The sequence below is a fragment of the Akebia trifoliata genome, chromosome 6 (assembly GCF_017979445.1).
Source record: "Akebia trifoliata isolate Shusen 1 chromosome 6, ASM1797944v1, whole genome shotgun sequence".
Taxonomy (NCBI): Eukaryota; Viridiplantae; Streptophyta; class Magnoliopsida; order Ranunculales; family Lardizabalaceae; genus Akebia; species Akebia trifoliata.
The window spans coordinates 356508-377652 of NC_141380.1; the positions used below are offsets into that span (position 1 = coordinate 356508).

At 35.3% G+C, this 21145-nt stretch overlaps 1 protein-coding gene across 1 annotated transcript; it reads left to right on the top strand.

The window, feature by feature from the left end:
- Positions 1 to 3048: 3048 nt before the first annotated feature.
- CTEXP (kinase family with ARM repeat domain-containing protein) lies at positions 3049 to 20566 on the top strand. The gene is made up of 21 exons (XM_086444661.1): positions 3049 to 3302; positions 5235 to 5333; positions 5828 to 5979; positions 6808 to 6880; positions 7791 to 7913; positions 8339 to 8447; positions 9239 to 9318; positions 9749 to 9830; positions 11643 to 11782; positions 11918 to 12028; positions 12183 to 12299; positions 12436 to 12525; positions 14807 to 14860; positions 15053 to 15127; positions 15310 to 15385; positions 15626 to 15725; positions 16409 to 16478; positions 17593 to 17666; positions 18235 to 18344; positions 18999 to 19247; positions 19956 to 20566. Exons 1-21 carry the CDS (start codon positions 3177 to 3179, stop codon positions 20279 to 20281), a joined length of 2436 nt encoding a protein of 811 aa, XP_086300787.1. The 5' UTR covers positions 3049 to 3176; the 3' UTR covers positions 20282 to 20566.
- The last annotated feature ends 579 nt before the right edge of the window (positions 20567 to 21145 follow it).

Consider the following 21145-nt stretch of genomic DNA (forward strand, 5'->3'; position numbering starts at 1 on the left):
GTTTAAAAGGTTAAAGCATTCAATCCTGAGAAATATGGGAGATGAGGGAGAGGGATTGTTAAAAAAAGAAGAATTTACTTAATGGATTATTAAAAGACCATCCAAAACTTAGGGATTAATTAGAAAAAAGTCCCTCCACATTTATTGCATAAAATCCCGGACTTTCATTTTATGGATGTTTCGTCTCACCTGGGCAGATTTACCATTGACTTTTATAAGATCAAACCACGTTGGACACACAAAGTCCAACAAACGGCAAAGATGGGAAGAGAAGAAAGGTTTGCTAGGGATCCCTAGGTATATCATCCCATCTCGGCCGTTCAGTTGACCAGTAGATGGTGGATGTGAACCAAAAACTCACTGGCTCAATGGACTTGGATTAGTGTAAGAATAAGGGAGATTAATCTTTGGGCCCATTGACCCCTTCAATGTTTGACGACCTACGTATGCATTTCTAGAAAATTAAGACGTTTTTTTTATTTACTTTTTTACAATTTAGATTTAGATCAAACGAATATAAATCATCAATTTAACTAATATTTGCATCTTAAACATTAATTTGATTAATGGGACAAGAGTACCACTTACCACGTGGCCTTTTTCGGATGAACATCATCAAACTTTGCTATCAGATGATTCTTGTGCTCAATGTTATGGATTACATGTAAGCCATTTACAACTATATTAAATATAAGTTGTGACAATCCTACTTACCTTTTTTAATAGGTAAGTGCAGTTCTGTATCCCGAGAATAGCAGATCTACCGTTCCCAAATCTATCACATCAAGGGTGCCGATTAAACATGCCACGTGGGTAAGTCAGATTATCACAATTCATTAAATATTCCTAAAATTAAAGCAGATGCCTCAAAAACCTCTTTTTTAGTTTTATTTATTTTTCCATTTTTTGCTTCTTGCCTATTATAGTACATATGCAAAATTAAGTTTATTTAGGCTCAGCATCACTTAATTCCGGCATTGAATCGTTAAATTATTAATCGGGACCATTCATTTGGTGGGTCCCTAACTAAGATTATAAATAAGATGAGATTCACTGGACCCACATATGAATTGGGCATATCAGCAACCAATCACTAGATTCAGAGGATGTCAAATTATGATGTATTAAATCCAAAATTTGAATGGCTTGGTCGTCAAGGCATTGTGGGGGCAAGGAGTGTCCTCGCTGAAAACCTGTTCAAGAATGTGGAAGGAGTCACGCTTTCTGGAGAATTATTAATCAAAAGTCCCAATCATTAGAAAGGGATCCTAGTTAGGTCAGACGAGGAAGAACATTTCTGTCACTGATACCAGTTTAAGGCCATGTCGAATTGCCAATTGAATGAATGATTCAAATTCATGAATCTTAATAAGTTTCGCTAGCAGCCAACAAGCACGCAATCAGGTAACCTTTGTGTGGTTGAGTTATGCCATGTTTAATGTTGAAGTGACATTGAAATCGATATTATTTCACACGTTGTTGACGTGGATGTGTTCAAAATCATAGATGATGCTTTTCATTGGGAAGCCTGTACGGTTCTGGGCACATCAATGTGTGAAACTATGTTAATTTCAATGTCACTTTGGTATGACTTGTATTTAAATTTTTTTTTTTTCTTTCTAGTTTTGACATTCCCCACATGAATATAGAATAATGATAAACCGATTCCCCCTTTACTCTCCTGACATAAATTATTTAATAAATTGGGATGTAATAAATAAAAGTTGGAGTGTCAATAGAAGTTCTTTAAATTAATCAGAAACCTCTCATACAAATTGGGACCAATGTCAAGTTTGATTGAGAAAGAACTTTTCTCCCGGTAAAATTCATTAACCGAACTTGTTCTAGTGATACGCACCATGCATGCACTGAACCAGGCCCGTAAACCCATTAAAGTTAAGTTGACCCTTAAACTAAATATAATGATTGTGATTGGGCCCATAAGGTGATCAGTGAATCCACGAAACATCCATAGAACAATCTTGGAAACAAGATCAAACAGCCCCAAGTCCGTCTTTAGTTAAATGAAAGCCTCTCCATTAACATTTGACGTATGAACTTCATAGAAGATCAAAGTCACAAACACCATATAAATAGTAATATCAATCAAGAATTTTTCTTGGTTGTAACTAATTGAAGGTGGTGATTTAGTCAAGCTATGCAAGTAGTATAACAACCATGAATTATACGGGAGTTATGATTGTGTTTTTAAATGCAAAATTTAATAAATAAAGTCTACTTATTTTCCTTAAAATCATCAATTTTGAATTATAAAAGATGTATTTTTTATTTTTTATTTTTGCAAGAGAGAATAAGTAGTGAAGAAATACATAAAAAGCAAATGAAATCTACGAGAATAAATTGATATTTGAGTATATTGTATATAATGTTTTAGAGATGCTATACATCCTAAAATATTTTTGAACTCCTAGTACCAATTCCACCACACTCTGGCTACTAAAGTTAGAGTCATTATCCCGAAGAAAAGATATATGGTTCTGCATATTTGTCATGTCAACTGCATACATACAGACTGTGAATGGTTTTTTGAGTCATTTTATCTTACGCCCTCCTACACCCCCATTATAGAATCATAAATCATTTGTGGTAGGATACACAAAATATTTATGATTCTATGTATCTCAAGGTAAATGATTTATGATTATGTTATGGGAGTGTATGTTAGAGGGAGGGAGGGAGGCGTTAGAAAATCATTATTCATAACATTAACATGTTGGTCTTAGGGGTGTTTAGTTGGTTTTTTTTAGTCAAACATTTTTTCTTGATCATAAGATTTGAGATCGACCAATCACACGAGCCCTCGTGTTGTATAGTGAGATCATCTCTTAATTTATAAAATTACCCTCATTAGGTTGCTGCAAGTCACACAGTGGAGAGCCTCTGAGGCAGTGAGAAAAAAAGATTGTGAGCAAAAAAAAAAAAAAAAAAATTTCCTTTCCTGATTGCAAAAATGAAACTTGAATGTAGTTTAATTTGGTAGGCCGCGAAACACACAGTCAGACCATACATTTTCATTTCTAGTGTCTCAAAACTCCTCCCAGGGTTATACAGAATAGATCGAGCAATTTTAATTTTTAATTTTTAATTTTTAATTTTTGTTGTTGAAGTTTTCGCAATTCGCATCTCTCTGCGAGTGATCTTTCGTTTTAATAGAGATGTTGAAATTCTTGAAAGGAGTGGTAGCCGGATCTGGTACGGGACTGAAAGATCTGCCGTACAACATCGGAGAGCCCTACGCTTCTGCTTGGGGTTCATGGACTCACTGTCGCGGGACTTCAAAGGTAAGCTGTCGAAGCTTCCTGATTCGTTCCTTACTTTCTCGATATCCTCTCAGATCTCTTGTTTTTGTTTTCGGTTTAATTGATTGATTTGATTCTTCTTCTTCGAAGACATACTTGAGAATTGAGATCGCCAATCACGAACTAGTGTGGCTAATTCCAATTTTGGTTTGTTTTTGGTAATTTTAGAAATCTAGATTGGTTGTTCAGTTCTGATCGATAATGGTTCACTGTCCTTGTTTTCGAAAAGTAGTTCAAAAAATTCGATCCCATCAACTTTCTGAATTATGGATCTAAGAGTTACAATTAATTCACAAATTTTTAGAATTTTGTGATTTCCATTCGCGTTGAATTAAATTTAGGTGATTCTGAAAGTGTGGAAAAGGAACACGATCAAGATATTAGTGTACGTTCAACAGGTGGCTATCAATTACTACTATTGTTTGGTTAAAAGAAACACAATCATCTAAGAGATAGGAAAGATAAATACTAGAACACTAGTGAGTTGTATCTTACTAAAAAATTTGACAAAGTGAAGATAGATATTACCCCCAAACCAACAAAATTGTGTCATTTTCAGGAATTAGTGTGTTGGGGGATTCTGTTTTTAAGGAGATTATCAGTAATGAATTATGAAATAATTTGTGTACGATATATAGGTTTAATGTGAATTTGGCGGAGTATTTATATTAACTTTCATTTCCCAATTTTAGCTAAAACTTTTGCTATGTGATCTTGGGAAGGCAAAATTACAACAAAGTGTTACAAATTAGGTTGTTCTGTCTCAAAACAAATTCATCAAAGCATGATCCTTTGAACTTGCCTAAAAAGGATGACCACTTGTAAAAGGAGGGCTTTGGTTTTGATGATGACATTGTCTTCCTTCTTTTTCGAATACCAGCTTGTTGCACTCCTCCGGAATAAGACCATGATGACAAAATGGAGGAATCTCCTCAACACATTACCATTTAGACTAAAATCTTTAAAAGGACACTTTTCCATAAACTCCTTTGGGAACTGCCCAAGATGTGAAGGTGAAGGAAGAAAGTACTAAAATACCTTGAGTGAAGGGACAGTTGATACAGAGATGATTGTTCATTTCTTGTACTGCTCCTTTGCATATAGTGCATCTATTGGGGATATGGAAACTTATACTAATCAAGTGATCAACTGTGAGGATCGTCTAAAATAATGCTACATGCAAATAAGGCCTTGTTGGATGGCACTGGGGCTCTAGACAACAGCCTCAAAGGAAAGGGGGGAGGCCAGTCAAACTATGTCAATTTACCATGAAAGGATTGCGTGAGAAGCAACGGGTTTCAAGGGTTTATGTGTGAGAAATAGAGGGGAGAGTGTGGGAGGGAGTTGAAGGAGTCCTAAATATATAAAATGCATAGGACAATAGTCCAAGATGACAAAAATAATGCTAGTTTATGTTTCAAATTATTAGAAGTAAAGGAATTTGGTAGTCCAATAATTCAGAGGTCTGTTCTGATACCACACTAATTCTGTTATGTTTGTCTCTTTCCAATAAAATTCATATAGCTCTCACCATAGCCTTTTAAATTCTTCTTGTTGATTTGGCAACTGTGACTCCAATTTTGCACCAGATTGGAATTTTGAATCTGCATTTTCTCTCATGTATGGTTATATTTTTAAAAGGTGTATATCTGAAGGTGGTTTTATTAATTAACGCTGCAACTATTTATTCCAACAAAGAGGAGGTTTGCCTTGTCAGGACCTTGTGTTAAGACCCCATACGCTCTTGTATTTAATCTCTGAAATTTCATTTTCACAACTATAATGTTCATTCGCATTTTTTTTAAAATTTTGTTATCATTAATTCATGTACGTTAACATACACTACTATATAATGTATTCCCCCTTTTTTTGCTCCCACTTGATTTATTTCTGATCTTTGGTCTGTTTTACCAGGATGATGGATCTTCCGTGTCCATATTTTCTCTTTCAGGAAGTAATGCCCAAGATGGACATTTAGCTGCTGGTCGCAATGGTGTAAAGCGCCTTCGTACGGTGAGCTAATAATGCTTATTTTATTAGAAGATTTGGATACTAATAATTGAATTCTACTTAAACTTGCATTTGATAGTCCCTTCAATTACAATCTAGATCCTATGTTTTGCAATGAGCTGATATGCTGTGTTCTAGAGATTGTTGGAAGCATGACATCAGTCATGTGTGTCTTTTACTTCTATATCTGCAATTGCTTGGAGTCACCCTTGTAGAAAATGGCATATAAGATGGACTTTGTGACACAACTTTATGCATTTGCCCCCTCAGAATCGAATGTCCCATCTTTTTTGTCTTTGCAAGATGACTTGCATGATCTTCGATAGCTTTTGCTGGATAAGTTTTTATTGAAATTTCTGTACTGGTGTAGTTTCTGAAGCATTATTAGAACTTTTCCGCTATCTTTTGGTAGCATTTCCCAGTCTTGATGCCTTTTTTCAAATTTTCCTGGATTCATTTCGTCCTAGTGTAAGAAAACTGTTTTTGCTCCTTCGCAGGTCAGGCACCCAAATATATTGTCATTCCTTCACAGCACTGAGGCTGACACTTTTGATGGTTCTTCTGCAAAACATACCATTTACATTGTAACTGAGCCTGTTATGCCGCTGTCAGAAAAGATAAAGGAATTAGGCCTTGAAGGTACACAGAGGTATATAAAAAAATCTATTTTGCTGAGATTTAATTTATTCTGCTTCTAATTTATTTTGTGATGAACTTGTATGCATTTTGGCAATCGAGCTGTATAATTCTTTGTAGCTGACCCCAATTTTTTTGGACAAGGCTTTAAGCCACATCTTCTGCTATTGAAAGTTTATAAGTCAATATTTTTTGGAAAATATTAGTGTATGTGCATACTTTTTGTAGATTCAATACAATTTGAGTGTAGAGATTTTGGGCATGTCAACTTAATTCTCTTCTAAGGTTCTATTGTTTTTGAACTGATGAATATTTGAATGCCTAATGGGTTGTGATTGCAATATATCTTGTAATAATTAATCGACTAATCAACATGGCCTTATCCCTGCTATTTGGACTCAGCTGCAAGAACTACGTTCTGTTGTTCCTCTCTTATCTTGGACCAGATCTTCTGTTAGAATATATACTTTAGATGTTTTCTTACTATCCATCCAAAATCTTTTTCGGTTTCCCTTTCATCCTTTTAGCCTTTAACCTGCACCAGGACACTCCGTCTCCCTAGTGCCATCTTTGTTCTTTATTGCACATGCCTAAATCATCCCAATCTACTATCTTATACATTCCCCTATTGGGGGGAATTTCTAGATTTCCTCCAACGAGCTCACTTCTGATTTGTGCATTCTATGTGATGTAAGTTTCTTAGAGTAATTACTACTCGCATAGATATGTAGTTGGTTATTTTTGCTTTATTTAAAGCGATACTTTTGCAGGTCATATTTGTGAACTTGCCAACAGAGTTTTGGTTTTCCTAGCTTGTGGTTGACTGTATTTTTTATGGCAGGGATGAATATTATGCATGGGGATTGCGCCAGATAGCTAAAGCTGTGAGCTTTTTGAACAATGATTGCAAACTTGTAAGAGCTCTCATGAGGACCCTTTTACTACACTTGTAATCATTTTGTAATGGCCATCATCGTCATGAGTCTTATCCTAACTAAATGTTATCAGCGGGTCACTTATCACTTCTGTGATTTAAACGTTACTAAATTTGATAGTTATTTTTTTAATTCTTCTGAAAGTGCTCAATATTTTCCTTTTCCATTTCGTATAGAAGGATTTATGCACTATGTCTTGTGTTCTTCTACTCCTGGTTTCTTTTCCGTTGCTATGGCTTTTAGCATTTTTTTTATATGAATTTCAGACCTCTTCCCATTTTTTGCATGAGTAAATGCTTACCCTTGCGATGTAGGACTAAGGCTCCTTACTGGCTACAATTTCACTTTTCTTAAGCTTAAATGGTTTTAAATTGACCGTACCTCCTTTTTGAAGTTCTCCTCTGACTGTAATACTAACAGCTAGGTGCGAAGTTGTCAGGTAGACGCTCATTTTTAAAACACACCATTAGTGAGATGGTAAATTACAAATTCAACCTTTTAATTGAACTCCCATAGAAGTATAGTGTAAAGATACACACAACATTTTGTTTCACGCAAAACCTTAGACATTTTTGACAAACTGAACATATCTACTTTTTACCAAGAAGAACCTTGAATCACTTATGAAGAAAAGACACATTTCTTAATTTTAGAGGATTCATACTCCTGTGGTGACGAACTTCTCAGCTGACTGTTTCTTTTGTCGCATGGTGTGTAAATTTCAGAACTCTAATAGTTCACCTCACTTCTTATATTTAACCTTGGAATCTGACTTCCTGTCCACTTAGAGAAATTTTTTATGAGCATATACCTCTAATTATTAACTATTCTTATCATAGAGTTTAGCATGTTTTGGACATTATTTTCTTATTTTCTTGGGCTATTTCAGGTTCATGGTAACGTATGCTTGGCCAGTGTTGTTGTAACACAGACCTTGGACTGGAAGCTGCATGCTTTTGATGTGTTATCTGAGTTTGATGGGAATAATGAAGCTTCTACTGGACCAATGCTGGTAAATCTTAAGTTAATTGTACTATTTTTTGTCAGATATGGTTCCTATCTTCTGGCTTCTTTAACTGTACCAGCTTGCAGAATTGCATTTTGGAATGGTATAGAGTATGTAGACTTATTAATCTTTGACTTTGGACTCGGTTCTCTATTACCTGATTGATTTATGTATGGTTAACGGGTTGGCAATAGAAAAAAACAGTAGAAATTAAAAAAAAAAAACTAGATTATTGAAAACATGAAAAAGTTTTATGACATTGTGTGAAACTGGAAATATTACTCAGGTTCTCTATATAACTATGTTGTTTAGACTCATTGAAAAGGTTGTAGTACTCGTGTTGACCAGGGTCAGCTTTTGTCACTCTACCAACTCTAGTGAGATTACATTTTTGTGTTCAATTTATTCTCACAGAAGATTATTTCATGCAGCAATATGAGTGGTTAGTTGGATCACAGTACAAACCAGTGGAGATGTTGAAATCTGACTGGACAGCAATCAGAAAATCACCACCATGGGCCATTGACTCTTGGGGCTTGGGTAAGTTCAACTGATCTTTGCAGGTACATTACAATACATTTATTATTGTGTTTCACTGTTCCTTTGCATATTGATGATTTCTCCATATTGGGTATGCGTGAAGCTTGGTAGCAATTTGTACTTTATATTCTATTTCAGTGAACCCTTGATATCTTGGGTTCTTTCACAATTGGGAGACTCCTATAGGAACTGGAGCACTTTTTCCTTGCTTCATGCCTTATGAGTCATGTTTGTCAATTGTCATATATGATTTGCTGCAGTGCTTACCTTCATGTGCTGTGATGAGAGAATCACTATCTTTTTTGGGGGGTTTAAGTGAGAATCACTATTTCTCTACTTGAACATCATCATCGAAGCCTTATCCCAAAGATTTTGGGTTGGCTGCTATCTCTGGTCTGTGTCCTGAAATTCACAGACAGTCATGTGTACTTCCACCGTTCTTGCACATAAATTGGTCCGTGGGAAAAGAAAATTAACATTTATGAATTTGAAAAAGAATTATAATTGACCTGAAAAAGGTAAAAGTGACAAAGGTATTCTCTTAAGGTTGCTCAATGTGACGCCCTTACAATTTGCACATACTGATCTCTTACTGGTTGGATTCTATAGCATTATAAAGTATGAATACATAAAGGCAATCAATGTTTGTTTATTTGTTCATTAATCTGGGTATTTCTATAAGATTCTTTATATCATCGTAAGAGCTTTCTGGTTTCTGAACATTCATTCAGATGATATTCATTCTCTGCCAACTGATGCAAATTCCTGTTGTGATACTTTTTTTCTGCCAGGCTGTCTTATTTATGAACTTTTCTCTAATGTGAAGTTGGCCAAAACAGAAGAGCTGCGCAATACTGCTTTCATTCCAAAGGTGGGCACTTATAACCTCATAACTTAGTTATTGCCATTGCAGGGCCATCTCCCTGGGACTTTGTTCTATAAAAGGTTCAAATTTCCGTGAAAAGCTTCACATCTTTTCTTTTATAAAGATCTTATAAAGGAAAATTTTCATTCATCTGGATTTTGTTCTTGATGTCAGCACTTAGAAAATGACAACATCCATTTGCATTAGAATATCTTTTCTCAAGAAGATCCATTTAGTTCTTTAATAGAAAGGAGGTACATGATTCATAATGCTGCATCCATATAGTTGGGGTGACGCTTGTGAAAATTTGTGTTATTTTTTTTTTAACAAAATGAGAAAATATATACCCAAAGCTTTATGTATTTTGTATAAGTTCTCTAATTTTCTGGTTAACATTTGATTCCATTTGCATTTATCCATTTTTCTTGTCTCACAGTCTCTACTTCCAGATTACCAGAGGCTCTTGAGTTCCATGCCCTCACGCAGACTAAATACATCAAAGCTTATAGATAACAGTGGTTAGTTTTCTGTTTCCAATTCTGTCTCATTTAATTCCTTAAAAGAATTTCTCTATCGGGACTTTTTTCTGTTATATTACTACCTTTTTTAACTTTACTCGACTATTCTCTCTCTCTCTCTCTTCATTGAGGGTAAGGTTTGTTAAATGCTTGAAATATCTTCCCATCTTAATAAGACGTTTGATGGTCTGCCTCAAAGCTCGTTTGAGGTTGTTAATTTCTTAGTAGTATTTTAAAAATATTTTTAATAAAGTTTGAATCTTAAATTTAAAAGGAAAAAATAACTGTAATTTATTATCTTGTTTAAATTTAAAAACTCAAAAAAATTTCAATACTGAAATACTTATATAACGCAATAAATATATGACAGTTACTGTTTATATGAACAGAAAAATAACCCAGAAACAAAATTTCCTTATTTTTTAGAGGGTCGTCAAGATCTATTGACTCGTGAATAAGACAAAATCCTGACAATTAAAGCATGAAATCCAAGAACTTTATTCCATTTCTGCACAAAATCTGGTAGGTTCTTCCCACAAAATTGCATCTATGCTGAGGTTGGACCATGATACACTTGGGGTATGTTCTGTCTGGGGTTATTATCTGTGAGCAGCTGGAAACCATGAGCAGTTCTTTTAGCCCCTTGAGAACTGTAATAGAAATTCTTTTGACAGATGATATGATAGTCAAACCATGTGCAACCTCAGATGTAGGCACGTCTTGAGCAGAGGCAAGAGGTTCAACTTCAAGCTACAACTCACTCACTTCTTTAGCGATTTTTTTTTTTTGGTGGGGGGGATAATGGATGCTTTTCCTACATCTATCATTTTGATTGAAGGGTAAAGATTGTGTTTATGACTTCAGTGTCTTACTCAGCTCACTTAAGCTAAGCAGAAATAAGATGTGGAAATGCGTAACTGGAGAATGACACAAAATTTTATGCCTAACTTGATAATCTTGGGAACTCTTCTAACTCATTCCATAATCCTTACTTGAAAGTAGAGATTTTATGGACTTTATTATTTCCCTAGGAACCCCCTTAGCATAAGTATTTAGTGTCCAGATGATGGTGCTGTTCTGGTCATGAGAGATGGTGTTAATAGGCATTCACTGGATGTACAAAGTGCCTTTTGTAAACCCCTGTTTGTTTCTTTATTTTGATAAATTTAGCTAGCTCTCAGGTTTACCATGTTCTTGGGACTCGGTAGTCTAACTCAGGAAGATCACAAGCCAAATTTTTGGCTTATCTAATATTTAAGCACACATTCAGTCCCTTCTAATGAACATATTGATAATTGTTTTTCCTTAATTGTCATTTTTCTATTTTTTTTGTTAGCTGTGAAGTTTGTGATCTTCCATATCTCCCAAGTGAGATGATGACAACCACATCGTTGCAACTAATATGACGTTATGCCCATTTACTCTTAATTTTCAATTAAGGATCTTTCACACATTCAGAATACCAAAGTTTGGATACTTCTTTTATTCAGGTTTTCGCTTTTGATTAATTTGGACCCCAGGGTGGGGACTTGGTGAATATTGAATAGGATCAGTTAATGTCTTTTGGTCATTAAATGCTTTTATTGTAACAGAAGTTGGGATGGTTCTCAGTTTTTTTTTGTTTTTGTTTTTGTTTCTGCGATATTGTTGATTGTTTCAAGGTGGTTCTTACCTCAATCACTATATTGTGAAATTGCATGGTTCTGTTTATTTCTGATCTGTACTAATATAGGAAGATGCTTATGTTGCAGAATATTTTCAGAATAAGTTGGTTGAGATCTGTACTAATACAGGAAGATGCTTATGTTGCAGAATATTTTCAGAATAAGTTGGTTGAGACCATACAATTCATGGAAATTCTGAATTTGAAGGACAGTGTTGAGAAGGATACCTTTTTTCGTAAGCTTCCAAACTTGGCTGAGCAGCTCCCTCGTCAAATTGTGCTGAAAAAGGTCTGGCACTTGATACTCACATTACAACTGTGATATATGTTTTCATTTTGTGAAAGTTCTGTCATCCTTTTCTCTCTTTCTTCTTTTATTTAATGAGCAATACGGACTAATGCTTTGTTCATTTGGTTTTTACAGCTGCTTCCTTTACTGGCTTCTGCCCTAGAATTTGGTTCTGCTGCTGCACCGGCTTTGACTTCTTTATTGAAAATGAGCTCTTGGTTTTCAACTGAAGAATTCAATGTCAAGGTCATTTTCTTCCAGTGCTTCTGGTCCCTGTTACTTTTTTATTTCACAAAAAGGAAACTTATTATTTACTAATTTGATATCTATCCAGGTGAGTTTTGTTCTGTCATTTTGTTTTTCTTTGGCGGAGCTGATACCTTCTTACCTCTATTTGTAGGTCCTGCCAACCATTGTGAAACTCTTTGCCTCGAATGACAGAGCCATTCGAGTTGGTCTTCTGCAGCATGTAGATCAGTATGGAGAATCATTATCAGCTCAAGTTGTTGATGAGCAAGTATGTGGTCAATGGTGACATTTTCTCATGTAGCATTTAAGAAAATCATTCTGATCTAGATCCTCCTGATAGATATTTTACCTTGTTTACCATCAGATTGGAAATCCTAAATTATCTCAGTGATGCTTGCGATTAGGTTTATCCTCATGTTGCCACTGGATTTGCTGATACATCTGCTTTTCTCCGAGAACTGACACTAAAATCCATGCTCGTTCTGGCTCCCAAGGTATGCATTTCTTACACTTAAAAACAATGGAATATTAGGATGAAGCTCAACATTATTTTTTGGTAACTGTGCGTATATATGTATATATATATATTATTTTTTTTAATTTTTAATTTTTTATTATTTTCCTTTTCTCCCAAACTTTTTTTGGTATAGAAAAAACAGTGAGTGGGATTCCTGGTTAGTTTTCACCACTGTTATTAATATCCAACACAGGCCACAGTTCTCATATTGGTTGTATTTCCTGATTGACAGAGTGCAATTTATTGTTACGACATTAATAATTTAAATGTCATTGTTTGAAGCCTGTTAGAGCTAGGTTAATGGGCGTATTCTTGTTGCAGTCATCTTTTTTTTCTTCTTAAAAACCGATTACTTGTATTAGACTATTAGTCAGAATGCAATAAAATTCTGCAGTATTTTGCTCAACATATTAACAAGTTGTCCTGTTTTATGGTTATGGGTGAGTATGATCTTGTTGGTATATCCCAAGTGTTGTGCTCATAACTTATCTAACTAATTTTTTTGAAAGGTAATCGGGGCTTTAATCTGGCCCCCAACTAACAATAAGAAGGTTACATTCTTACATAGGTGAGACCACTCGCATCCTCATCCACAATACATGACTTATATAACTTATTGGGCCTGCAGAGCAAGTTGCATAAGGATTTTTCTTTTGGAAAAACCCTACTGGCCCAAGAGGTCATGATGGAATGTTGAGAGAATGTGTTTGTTACACCCAACCGATAACTCAGATGTTGGTGTGTACACAAGTGGGAGGTAATGGGTTCAGTCCCTGACCCATAGGTTTCATCAATGGATTGAAATTTCCCAATCCCAAATGGGTTAGGCATGGTGTTTATTTCCCCATAGTGAGCCTTGGTCTGGATCGGTATCTCCTTGCAGTTTGAGCCCTGTCGAATCTAATCGGTTTCATTTTGTTTTTTGGTTGGTCAGCTTAGAGTATGGGATAAGACTGGAGTCACTACCTAGTTTTATGGTCCGGATTTGACTTCGAGTTCGATTAAGGTAGGTCTGAACCTAGATCTATGGTTTAGTGGTTAGTTTATGGGGCCAGAAGGTGTTGGGCAGTGGCCACACACAACTGAAGTGGGTCTCTACCAAGGTCCATTTGTCCAGGTTTGATTTTATCCAATTATTACACACACCCAACAAAAAAAACCTTGGAATGGCCCCAAATTTGTTAAAAATACTCATGATCATACTAGAACAATATATCAAAGCAAGTGAAAAAATAAAAATGGTATGTACCTAGAACCTCCCAAGAATTGGGAAAGGCAAAGGTTGATGGTGAGGGCTGCTTGTTTCCGTAGATCTGGAGAGTACTTGGTGGTAAAAGGCTGAGATATCCTCTCCTTGTAATATAACTCAGATATCTTGTTTCTTCCAAGAGTTTTCAGGGTCTAGAGTTCTAGGGCCAATGTGTATGACACTAGTATTTTTCTCTAGGATTTTTGTTACCTCAAGTTGTTGGATACTATTCACATTGCTGGAAAAAGTGATGTTTTAAGGGATTTTTGGAGTCCTAAGGGAGGTGGACAAATTTTTTAAGAGATTTTTCTGGGGTTTGTTGGGTTTGCTTTGGTTCTGTCTTGGGTGTGTGCAGAAGGATCCACAGTAACCTCGATACCAGATCATTGCAATGTTTTAAACACTATTGTATGGATTATTGAAGATCCAGCAACAGATTATAATAATTTATTTTAAGAAGGTTCTCTCTTACCAAAAAGAAGGGCACCTCTCTCTTAGTTGAAGGAATCTCCTACCCTAGTTATCGCTCCTATTTCCACCCTGTAATCTATCATGTTCACTTCCTTCAAAAATTCAGGGAAAACTGATTTATGTCAGCCTTCATTGCTCTCATACCCAAGTCGTCTATAGCATATAATTCCAGTTTTGTGCAGCAGTGCAGCTAAGGTCTCTATGGCCATGTTCATGTTGAAAGTTTTAAGTGCTATTATTTATTTTGTTACAAGTACTTCTTGTTGTAACATCAACATCATAATAACGATGAAATGTGACTTCATGTGTACTCCCAATTTGTTAAAATGCACTGTCCCATAGCTTTCATCTTGGGCTGGAAATATTTGAAATTTGGTCAGTGCTTCTTTATAATAACTTATATCTTGTGACTGTTCCCTGACTTTAGATATAATTTTGGTGATACATTCATTCTTGTCATCATACTATAGGAAATATTCTCCTTTGAATTCATCTATCCTGCTCTGAAAAAGTCGCTGTGTTTGGCCTGGAATTGCAGTTGTCTCAGCGTACTATTTCAGGATCTTTGCTGAAATATCTTTCGAAGTTACAGGTATCTCTGGATTTAATTGTTTGTACAAATGAAATTTAACTAAAGGATTCTGTATCTAATATTATATTTTGGGTTTTTTTAAATGATTGTTTTACCTATAAATGATATCTCATTTGATAAACTTGTTATAGTTGTTTAAATACTTTATTTTTTTTGCATTCTTGTAGTTTTTGTAATTTATTGTTTATGCAGGTGGACGAAGAACCCGCAATTAGAACCAACACCACCATCCTACTTGGGAATATTGCTGGCTATCTAAATGATGGGGTTAGTTTCATGTGGCCACCATTCTTTTTTTATGGGTCTACAAAATTGGCTGGCAGTTATCCCGTTTAAAGCATTTAGTATACAGGGATGATTAGCTTGACAACCTTTGATTGACATCTAAGTTAAAAGATGCTCTGTCCTATGACAAAAAGTTAACTGACGGGTTTGAACACACAATGCAGACAAGGAAGAGAGTTTTGATTAATGCATTTACTGTTCGTGCATTGCGTGATACTTTCTCTCCAGCGCGTGGAGCAGGTATTGAACTATGTTGTGGACATTATGTTATTCTTTGCTTCTCTTTCCATTTTGATTGTTATATTCTTTGTTAACATTCTGGAAGAGGAATTTCTTCTCTTCTTTTTCAGTTAGTTCTGGACATTATCTGGTTAACTGCATTATTTATCATTGTCATTTGCAATTTTTTTCAGGTTCAATTACTCCTATTAATATTTTTGTCATAAAGGTATTAACACATGAAAATTTATGTCTTGGCAGGTGTTATGGCTTTATGTGCCACCAGTTCTTATTATGACACAACTGAGATCGCAACTCGTATTCTGCCAAATGTTGTTGTACTTACCATTGATCCTGACAGGTAAATGTCTCCGACGATCTCTTTTCTATCAATTCATCTGTATGGATATCCTTTTTATTTTGCATAACAAGAATTGTATTTTTTTTTTCTTCTCCTGTAAAATATCCTTTTCTAATTCCTGTATATATATTTTTGAATCAATAATACTTCAAAAGTCTAAAGAAAATTCATGCTTTGGTAGCCACTAGTTATGCCACAGCTCAGATGCCCTACCGTATTTAATATTTTATTGGCTGGATGAACTATCTACAATCTTTCTTTTATTATCTGCTACCTCAACTCTATATTGAAGTTGGCCTTTTGAGCAGAGTAGAGTGACCATACTGGCACTATTGCTTTAGGCCCCCCTTCAAAATTCTATTGTCAAGTGTGTTTGGATGGAAGTCATCTTAGTAAACACTCTTATACTGTGACTAAGCATTAGATTTTTGATATTGCAATTATTTGTGAATCCTGTGAGCCTTGATAAAGGAGTTGGTGTAAGTAGGAGTTACCTTGATCTTTGGGGTCAAACTTCCCTAGAATCATCTTTTTTTAGTAAGTTCTTATTTTATTTTGCTTTCTTTATGCTCTCTTAATTATAATTATAATTATTTACTTACTGGTTATTCATACAGACAAACCTGCAAGTATGTTTTATGTTAAACGTTAGAGAAGATGATGTTATCATTTTTGTATTGCAGTGATGTCCGGTCAAAAGCATTTCAAGCTGTTGATCAGTTTTTGCAGATAGTGAAGCAATACAATGAGAAGGTGTGTGATTGTTTCTTGCTGCTTTCGATTTTGAAAGCCTACTACTCTTCCATATACCACGTTAACATATGAAAAAATTCTACTTGACAATGGTAATGGTCATCGCAAGTGATCCTTATCTCATATAATTTCTTGTGCTCATACAGTGTTATTCCGCGACCCCTCTATAGAGTACATTGGATTTTTTTTTACCGACATTTGAATTCATATGCATATATTAAACGACCCTTGCTCCCGTTAGGTGGTGATGTAAAACTAGTGTATGGGGAAGCAGGGGTATTACCATTTCATTCTGAACCATTCCTATAGCATGAGGTGAAAGCCTCCAAAAAAGGAATTATTTCCCCCCAAAAATGGAAGTTGGAGTCTTTAGTGGACTAACAGGGATTAGAGGCTCTCATGCAGTAGGGGCTTTCACACTTAAGAGAAGGGCTGAAACTTGAGAAGCATGAAAAACTATGTCAGCTTCCTTGTAGAGAAGGCTAGTTAATGTGATGCAATTGACATCCACAATAGTAGGTGGTTCTTGGTGATCACTGCCATCTTTGTTCATGCCAAGAAGATTGAAAATGGTTTTGGCATCCACTCCTAGGTCCTTGGAAATCACCGCCTATCTTTGATCACACCAAGAAGATTTGAGAATGATTTTGACATCTTCTTAACAATGACCTAAGTAGTTTTAATAGGTTAGTGGATTCTCTTGGTCTCGATTTTGTTTATTGGGAATTGTGATCTCTAAGCTTTCCCTTTATTGCTTAGTTTTCTCTTCGCTCTGAAATGGATTCTCCATTAGAATTAAATATTCCAACATTTGTATTGGAATCAACATTGTGAGTGAAGAAATTGACTTTTCTTGTTCATTGCCATTTTTTTATGGGTGAAAATTTTGTTAGACTAGCCAAAAAAAAAAAAAAAAAACAACTAAGAAATTTGTTTAAAAGGGAAATTATATTTTTGGAGGTCTATACTGTTATGTATTTGAAAGTTTAGTTATTCTGGTAGACGCTGCTGCAAAGCATCTTTTTTTTATCCCAATGGAAATATCCCTGTTAGTAGTGTTGTTGTTTTGCATTCCCTCAGTTAAGGTCTCATTTTCTTTTGTTGCCCATTGTAGGTTAATGCAGGAGATACCGGTGGAACTTCAGGCATTGGATTGTCTTCAATCCCTGGAAATGCAAGTTTGCTTGGGTAAGTCAATTTGAACATGTCATCATAAGAGATCTCTATAAACATGCTATGCAGTTTCCCATGTACTTTGTGTAATATGGTATTCGACATTTAATGTGTTCTATTTCATTCGTTCTTCATTCTTTAATGAAATTTTGATGTACACTTTAGGCTTGGTCATTATATTTAACGGTGGGTATTATGCTAGAATTTCTTCATTTTTTTTCTGTCACTGGTTAACATTGAAGGTAATTGGTTATTTATGAATGTTCATCTATATTGGATGGACATCTAATAGAAGAGAGAAAAGGACCTAAGCATACTCACTCTGTTGAAAAGGTTTTTCACTGAAAGTAATAGTAGGCTCCAAGACAGTATTCTTGTTATTTATTTGCAGCTTCAGAATCTCATTTTATTCTCTTATCTTTTGTCCCTAATTAGAAATATAAGGCTTGGACTTCTTTCTGTTTCTATATATTGTACTAGTAGTAGTTGGTCAATAAATTTGATAAATGGTTGTGAAGTAGGATCCAATATCTTTGTAAACCATATAAATATAGGCTGAGTGAATATCATAATTGAAATGCAGATGGGCTATGAGTTCCTTGACGCTCAAGGGTAAAGCTTCTGAACAAGCTCCACTTGCTTCAGTAAATGCTAGCACTCCACTTACTTCTGCAACCTCGAATGCAAGCTCTGGTATGCACGTTGATTACTCTTTTTATCCTGCAGTTTTATTGAAATACTGCAATTTAAATTTGAGTTCTAAGATGCAACTCAATATTTGAATCTTATTTTGGAAAAAAAATCCTTCAATCTTCTTTGTGAATCTTACTATTCAAGTGCGATTCATGTTTCAAATATTATGATTTTGTTAAAGTCTTACGGTTTGGTTAAAAACATAGGGCAGATTTTGAATTGAAAACAATGACTAATATTAAACCTTAAACATTACAAAGAGAAAATTGGTGGGTGTTTTATTTATTAGCTAATTTCACCTGAGATAAATTGGTGAGAAGGAGAGTGTACATGGCATGACAAGAAGAGAGAAAATATGTAGAAGAAAAAACTCAGCAATTAGGTATGGGAACTACACGGTATTATTATATAAAGGAGCTTATTATGCTAGAAATTTTGAGCCAGGGCAAAGACCAGCCCATTGACAGCTCTAGCTACAAGGGTATAAGACATTTACCTTTTTCTTTTGCAAACATGAGAAAGAGGAAATAGTTTGATTTAGTTATTGAAATAGTGTGGCTTGATATGTCCACTGGGTCCTTGCTTCAATATATGTGTATGTGGCCATATTTCTGTAACTTTACCACTGATTTTGATTTGTTATGATGATGATAGTGATGGATACTACAGACACAACACCAATCAACACAAGTTCCTTCAACTATTCGGCTGATCAACCTGTCCCGTCATCACCAACATCAACAGATGGTTGGGGAGAAATTGAAAACGGAATCCATGAAGAGCATGACAGTGACAAAGATGGGTGGGATGACGTTGAGCCATTTGAGGAGCAGAAGCCACCTCCAGCCCTTGCCAACATTCAGGCTGCTCAAAAACGTCCAGTTTCTCAGCCAAAACCACAAGGTATCCTTTAACTCCAATTCTTGGTGCTAGTATATAGTAATCTTGGGTTTGAACTGCCACTACTTTGAAGTAAATAGGAGGGAATGTCAATTTTCTGTTTTCATCGGTTTAATTTATCAAGGGTAAAAGGTAAATTTATGTATTACTTGCTGCCCCCTATGAGTTTGGCATATGATTCTCACACAAGATAATAGTCTAAAAAAACACAAGACACCCAGCAATGGTCATCAAATAGACCCTTTTTTTAAATAAAATAAAAATGAAAGCTATAAACTGGCTCAGCTGTAAGTTGCTATTCGAAATTGAAACAAGTTCATGTGTATCATAACATTTGGTGTCTGTATTGTTTTGTTGCAACAATGCTCCATCCATGCTCCATGCTGGCATGTTTTCAACTGTAACACACAATGATAGAGGAACTTCAGTGCTTTATGTGGTACGATATATTTTACTGCCTTTTTGAAGTGATCTTGGCTTACTTCCAAAAGTCTGCATTCAGTCAATTTTTGGAGTCATTAGGTCGTCTCTTTAGTTTTTTTAAGTTTTATTTATATTTTTATTTTGCCTTCAGTTTCAATGCTTTCTTTGTGAAGATTGGAACTTTCAAAAATGTCTCAGCATGTTAAGCTTTTGAGGCTTTGTATTTAGGTCTATTCCTTACATATAGCAAAAAAGAATCAATCTAATCTCGGATTTTCTATTACTCAGTCACAAGTATGCGACCCAAAACTACTGCAAAGGTTGCCAAGGATGATGATGCTGCACGTGCTCCTAGGACGTCAAAATCCCTGAACACGAAGCTAGCAGCAACACATGATGATGAAGACCCATGGGCAGCCATTGCTGCACCACCACCAACGACCAAGGCCAAGCTAGCGGCAACACCTGATGATGATGACCCATGGGCAGCTATTGCCGCTCCTCCACCAACCACCAAGGCCAAACCGTTGTCCATGGGCAGAGGTAGAGCTAAACCTGCTGCTCCCAAATTGGGTGCACAAAGGATAAACCGGACATCCTCTACTGGACTATAATTCTCGAAAAAAAATTGAAGAAAAATGCTTTGCCAAATTTTTTCTGTGGTGCCCAGTGCTTGAGTAGGTTGGAATTCCCAGTTGGCCACCATTTGTAATATTCTTTTCTAACATTTGATTTGTGATCAATTTTCAATTTAGTATTTACTGTTCTCAACTTCTGAACTGAGAACCTTTTTGAGAATTTGTGTTATATTTCCAAGTTGTTACACCGACTTTCTTGTCAGGGTTTTGAGTTGATTTACAAGTTCTAAGGTTATAAGAGTGTTTACTGTGATTTTCTCATTTCTCTGGGGCAAGGTAAATTTAGAGAATTTTTATTGTCACACCAATCATATATCATTTCTCATACTAAATCTAAGGATATAGGATCATTTCTTTTTTTCAATCATCCATGTTTTTTTTCCGGGAGAGAGAAGAAGAAAAAGAATTAAAATTTTTAAAGATTATTAATCTTGAAGTATCGGTCTGAAAAGAGATTCTAAGCGAACATGGAGTATTTTTTTAATCTTTGTAAAAAGAAGAAATCCTAGAAGAAGAGGGAGTAGACCATTCGATTGAAAATTAATCCAAGTCCAAAATTTAGGTGTGTTAGTTGGTAAACATAATGATTGGGATTAAGATAACAAATTAGATTTGGATCAGAATTGTGATTTGTGATTTTTAACTATCACTTTCTCTTGAGTCTCGAACAAGTAAAGGTCTACAATAATTTTTACTTGAAAAAAAATCCTAGAAGAACATTAAAGGAGAATAATATTTGATTTTTATTGTTTTATTCTTACTTCATGTGCCATTTTTCTGGCATTGTCTAGTATCATATTATTTTCTCGTCCCCACCAACACCATTTTGACGTTCTTACC